This window comes from Cystoisospora suis (assembly GCF_002600585.1).
Source record: "Cystoisospora suis strain Wien I chromosome Unknown contig_595, whole genome shotgun sequence".
Lineage (NCBI taxonomy): Eukaryota > Apicomplexa > Conoidasida > Eucoccidiorida > Sarcocystidae > Cystoisospora > Cystoisospora suis.
In genome coordinates, this window is record NW_027153396.1 from 30895 (window position 1) to 37093 (window position 6199).

The 6199-nt window shown below is 49.4% G+C and overlaps 1 protein-coding gene across 1 annotated transcript; it reads left to right on the top strand.

Annotated features, from left to right (window-relative positions):
- Positions 1-1091: 1091 nt before the first annotated feature.
- Positions 1092-5184, top strand: CSUI_001489 (eukaryotic translation initiation factor 3 subunit; the record flags this gene model as incomplete). The annotated part of the gene is made up of 3 exons (XM_068061695.1): positions 1092-2686; positions 3723-3977; positions 4648-5184. Exons 1-3 carry the CDS (start codon positions 2432-2434, stop codon positions 5182-5184), a joined length of 1047 nt encoding a protein of 348 aa, XP_067926332.1. The 5' UTR covers positions 1092-2431.
- Positions 5185-6199: the final 1015 nt, after the last annotated feature.

Here is a 6199-nt window from a genome sequence, read left to right on the forward strand (position 1 = left end):
GGAAGTTCATGTTGGAAGGAAGTGAGAAAAGAGAAGAACTTTTTCAAGTCGCCATGGGCCCAGCCACCGTATCATCGTAAAAGCTGGAGAAAATTCACTACACTTTTGCTGAAGCGTCTCGGGAAACAGCGAGCGAGACGTTACGAGGATGGGGAGTTGGCTGGCGCGTAACAGCAGCAGAAGGTTTTACTACGGAGAAAAGAAGAGACAAGAAGGAAGAAAGAGGGAAACAAGAAGAAATAAAGCAGAAAAAATATTACACCTATGAAAGAAAAAAGGGAAAGGGAAAAGGAGCAGTAAAGTACTGCGACTCCTGCAAGAAGTATGGAGGACCGTTCGTTCCAAGCGGCCGGTTTTCTCCCTTGAACGGTCAGAAGGGTTCTTCCCTCTTCTGGAAAGAAGGAACACGTCGAAGTACTTGAAGAACGAAGTTTATTCTGGAAGGAAATTTGCTGTTACAAACAGATAATGTTTTTCTGACGTGTTTGAAAAGAGGAAAAAGCTCTCAGTTGGAAAGCGTGAAACGGCTAGGATGGCTGCCCTGCGTTTTTACTCCTGTTGCTGCGACTAGGATATTGTACGGTTCGAAGGAGCCCGCGCTGCTTCTCCTTTCATCTCAAGTCGTTTGCAATCCCGAAAGAAAAGCCAAAAGAATTGACGGGAATCTATTTCGAGAAAAAGGGACGATGGTACCCACGAGAACAGCAACCGAAAGGGAGGGGTGCGAGAAGTGGAAAAGGAAACAGGGAGATTTCCTTCTGGTGAATTTCAAGAAGGAACGAAGAGGCCTCCTCCCTCCTCTCTTTCTCACTCCTCCGCTTTCACAACACATCCATCCATATTCAGCAGCTGCAGCAGACGCGTGTAATGCACACACATCGCCGCTGGCCCCCAAGCCAACTCTTTCCATACGGAAGGACCTGCTGTCGTCGGCGTATAATTGGGAGTCCCGAAAGAATGGTGGTGATGGTGGTGGTGGGTGTGAGGCAACACTTCGGAAACAACATGAAGAGGGGAAGGGCGGCGAGGCAAGGATTAGAAAATGAAGAGATGTGTGAGATTGTCCGATCTACTCAGAGCATTCACCAAATATCCAGAGTAAGTTCTGGTCAGAAATAAGTCAAGATAAACTCGGAAGAGAAGGACCCGACTGCTGTCGATACTCCTTCCTTCTCTAGCCGTCAGTCTATTGCCGCCCCTACGATGGTCCGACGCCGTCAGCTTTCAACAGGGACGATGATAGCACGATACATCAAGTTCACCGAGCCAATGAGTTAACTGCTCGACACCTAAGACTATTTCCAGCTACTAGGAAGACGAATGAAGTAGACTGGACGACTCGGGGGGCACAGGGGAACGAAGCGAGACTAAATTTCGGGCGATGTCTTTTTCCCCCCCGTACAGATTTTCATTTGGCGCCGGTTTACTGGCTTGTAGAGAGTCCTGTGGAATCTGGGACGAAGGAAGGGAGCGTGACAGCCTGCCCTTCTACGCAACGTCTCCCAAGAAAGGAGGATCGATGGATTGAGCGTTAACTGTGGACTCTGAGTTCCCTGCTTCATGACAGTTTTATCGGATTGGGAGGAGGCGGTTGGACAAGTGTTCTGTGGGAACAGGGGGAGTGCTTCTCCGACACTCCCTCCACGAGGGTATCTAGGTGATACCTTTCCTTCCAATCTCTTTATGTATTGCCGTGAGGGCCACTCCCGCGGCCGGCCTAGAGGGGAACGGGCAATTCAGTGCCCCTGGCTTGCCCACTGCGTATGCGTTCACGTGGAGATTAATTCCGTGGAAATCTGATATCCAACGAACTTATGGGGTCTGTCGTTGGGTTCTCCCACGCCAGCAGTAGCCTCAGATGACCAGCTATTCCTAGGAGTTCTTCCTTGCAGCACAAGAGTCCAGCTCCCCTCTGTTCGCGGGGTAGTCCGCGGATTGTTGGACTCCTCCTACCTTCCCCCCCCCATCCAACCCGGCGTTTTGCATGCATAGATCTCTATTCCACGGAACCAACAGTAACAAGCCTCGTTTTTCTTGTCATCTTTTTCCCTCTTTTTCGTTTTTTTAGTGGCTTCTCCTTGCATCGTCTCTTGTTTCTGCTTCTCACTACTCCCGCGTATCAGAAAGCCGACTTCACCGGCCATCTCCAGTCGGAGGAAAGAGACTGGGACAGGAGAGGAGGGGTTCAGTTCCGCTATCGATTTTGTGTTCCTCTCAAGAGAGATTGCTTCGTCTTGGTCTTATCGCTCTTTCCACTCCAAACACTCTTCGCCACTCCAATCCACACTTCTTGTTCTCTCTTCTCTTTCCTCCTCTGGGGTGGCGCTGTCTGCAACACACTCGAGTTCAACAGCTTGGGACTTGTCATTTTTTCCTCCTCCTCCCCTCGATCATTGTTCTTTTCCTTCCTATACTTCTCATTCTCGGCACGATGAACCGCTCCTTCTCTCGTTCGGTGGGAACTTCTTCCCAACAGCAAAACGTTCCGAAATACTTCGACATTCTGCCCTACCCTCCGCTCAAGGTCCGTGTACACCCGGTCGTCATCCTAACCATCTTGGATGCGAACCTCCGTCGTGAGGATGGTCAGATGAACGTTATAGGAACTCTTCTTGGAACTGTCTCAGAAGGCAATGTGGTCGATATCTCTGATTGCTTTGTCGATCGCCATTCTCTTACAGATGAGGTAAGATCATCTTCCCTTCACTTTCATACGAAAAGCTGATGGACGGAGACTGCTTCTCTTGTAGCTGTAGTATTCTGTCGCAGGGTTGGATGACCGACACACCACACCTCAGTTTTTTCTGATGTCTCTGTCTTCATTTGTAAACGTTCTTGTCTTTGCCGCATCTCTTCTCTTCCTTCTCATCGAGCTATCTTAACTACCCCGAGTCAGAACTGATACGCGAGTATAAGTTTGTTTTGACGCACTCACGCGTGCAGTAGTTCTACCTCTCAGAGAACCTAGTCCGCAACTAGAGGGGCGACGTCCTCATGGCTGTTTCTCGGATCGCCTTCTCCATCTGTCTCCAATCTTTCTATCTATCGTTAATCTATCCATCTGTCCATTATCTCTCTATCTTTTGGTTGTCTTCGCTGTGCAGATGTACTCTTGTTGATGTCTATAGAACATCGATGAAGTGATTCCTTCAGAGGAGAAACGTAGTCTTGTTTTTTTTTTCTTATAGTATGGAGTCGAAGGGTGTGAAAGAGACAAGCCAGCAGGGTGGGGAGTGATACACACATAGAGTTGTCGGTTAGCTTGTCTGTTGTTTCATCCATCCTTCCGTCCGTCACCACGGCATGAGATGACACAGTGGCCTCACGTCTAATTGGCTGTCGGAATCAAGCATACGGGATTGTCTTCTTTCTCTTCAAGGCTGTACGTACACTTCATCGACTTCACTGCTGTTACGAGGCTCTCCCGTACGATTTCTCCTACGCTGGAAAAGCATATGATCCTCTTCTACCTGTAGATATCGCTATACGCAGGGTAGCTGGGAGACATGAAGAAACGTGGGTTGTCTTGTATTCGTATGCCGGGGTCCCCGACTGTGCCTGCGAGCTGCCTGCCCTCCTTTCAGTTGCAGGCCATCGACTTGCTTCCGTATAAGTGAGTGTTTTTTCTCTGGTTGGATTTTCGCTCCGATTCTATGTATGGTGATATCTCCTTCTTTTTGTCCTTCTCTTTCCTTTCTCGTCTTTCTCTTGTGACTTTCTAGGGACTGTTACAAATCATCAAAGATCATCATGAAACGATGTATGAACTGAAACAGCAAGTCTGCGGCAGTGGAGCTAAAGATATCGTCGTCGGATGGTTCTGCACAGGCAGTGAAATGACAGAACTCACATGCGCCGTTCATGGTTGGTTCAAGCAATTCAGTAGTGTCTCGAAGTTTCATCCTCAGCCTCCCCTCACGGAGCCTATCCATCTTATGGTCAATACTGCTATGGATCGAGATAACCTCTCTATTAAGGTACGCGGGTCGGTCGCTTTGTTGATACATGGATCATAGAGTGGAGAGCTGGAAGTCCGGATCTCCTGGACGTCTTCTCATGTGTGTGGCTTGTGGTTCTCCAAAAGCACCGTCGAGAGAAGTCTGTCTGCTAGGGTGGTTGAATTCGCTTGTAGTCGCTTATTAGCCTGGTCATGTAGTCGTTGTTGACGAGAGGACGATTCTCACGAAAGACTCCACTTTCTGCAGGCAATCGACGAAACAGAATTGCCAGCGAGCTGTAGACGAGACAGTGAGAGGTCTTCATATGTTGCTGTCGATGTGTGGAACACATGTACATATGAAGTATAGATCTTGTAAGTATGTTCACGTGTATGATATCGGTGCGAGCTCTACAGGATCACATTCGATCAGTAGGGAGGGCAGAATACATTTTTATGCTTAGCAGGCATGCATCCCTCTGTCCTTGGTTTCTGTCGTTTTTCACACCTTGTCGTTCAACGAGGCAAAGAGCGGTCGATTGTTTGAGCTTTAGAGTATGCGGAGGCTTTTCTCCAGCAACTCTTTCAACCCTTGTTCTCTTGCACTGAACTGAACCCTTTATCAAGTATCAAGAGGGTAGAGTGTCTTGCAGATATGCGACCGGGCATCAACCCTTGTTTTCACATCCCTTTGTTTGTGTTCTCGGCAGGCATACATGCAAGTTCCTATGAATATGGCGAAAGATGCATGCTTTCAGTTTCAGGAACTGCCTCTTGAGCTTTTTACTTCATCATCAGATCGAGCTGGTCTGTCTCTTCTTCTCAAAGTTCGAGAAGCTAACTGGAAATGGAGACAGCAGCAAGAGGGAAGTAATAGCCGAGCTGGTGCCCTGGCGGGGACTCCCTTTTCAAGTGCGGGTGCTGTTGCCGCATTGAGTGATACACCAGCAGTCGCTGGTGTTCCTGTGATTAAGCAGGGGCTTGGTGCTGCCTTAGAGAAGTTAGCTGATCAGTTAGCTAGATGTGGAGTTTACGTACAGGATGTCCTGGACGGGAAGGAAAAGGCTGATCCCGAAATTGGGAGGTTTCTAAGTAAAGCGTTATGTGTAGAGGCTGTACAAGAACTGGAAATCTTTGAGCAAATGTGTCAGAATGCCTTACAGGATAACCTTATGGTGGTGCATCTAACTAGCCTTGCTAGACTTCAGTTTGCTGTGGCAGAAAAGTTGAATACTTCCTTCTTCTAACGGATCGGTGAAAGACAGGCGATCGGTATTGATGCATCGTGGCTGGAGATTGAGAGGGACCAAGGCCAGGAAGAGGGGAAGGGACAAAAGGGCTAGGTGTGGGACGGGGCAAGCGACGCAACAGACGTAGCAGCGGTGTTTGTTCATTCACGAGCCTTAGTAGGAGTGAGTTAGAGAGAGCCTTGTTAATGGTACGGACGTACATTCTCAAGGGGGAGACGGCAGACGCGAAGAGAAAGGTGAAAGCAGAGGTGAACGAAGCAAGAAGTTCCTGATGTATTTACGCGTTCAGAAGCAGTTGAGAGAGAAAGACCAGGATCTCTCCGTGTTACTAGTGGTGGCAGGGGCACTGTCGCGCACACAGCGGTTTGCTTCTTCGTGGGTGCCTGATCTTCAGAAGTGCTGGGGGGCTTCATGACAGGTTTCCAGTGGATTCCCCTAGTGCAGTGACGGTGCTTGCATAGATGTTTTTCCCCTGACTCATGGCTCACGCATAAACGGTGCATGCATCGTCGCGTCGTACTGCAACGAGCTGGCGAGGTGCCTTACGCAGACAGCGAGGCACAAGGGCCGCGTCGTGCTCAGGTCGACCAAGCGAGGCGAGTCTGTCGTTCTGGCAGGATTCTTCCACTCGACTTGGTTATGATTAAAGTCTAGGACGCTGGCTTTGAGTCTTCGATATCGGCTGTACTGGTGTCACGGGGCAGTGAAAGGGCATTCATACCGCCAGGCAGGGCCTGATACGCAGCAACTGAGCCACGTTAATTCTACGGAGAAGGAAGGGCGGCCGCTGTAATAACTTTCTTTCGACGTGTATGGACTTCGCACGCCATGGCCATCTGCGGCTTGAGGAAACCGTCAGGTCCAGTAACACACGAAGGATCGCCTATTAGTCTAGAACGCACAACTGGGCTGTGCATACAGGCGAGTGGAGCGCTTCGGGTGAGGGAATCTATTACGCTGCTCGCCGGGTGGTATCGGGTATACAGCAGGAGGGCCCTATTCACCCGTCACA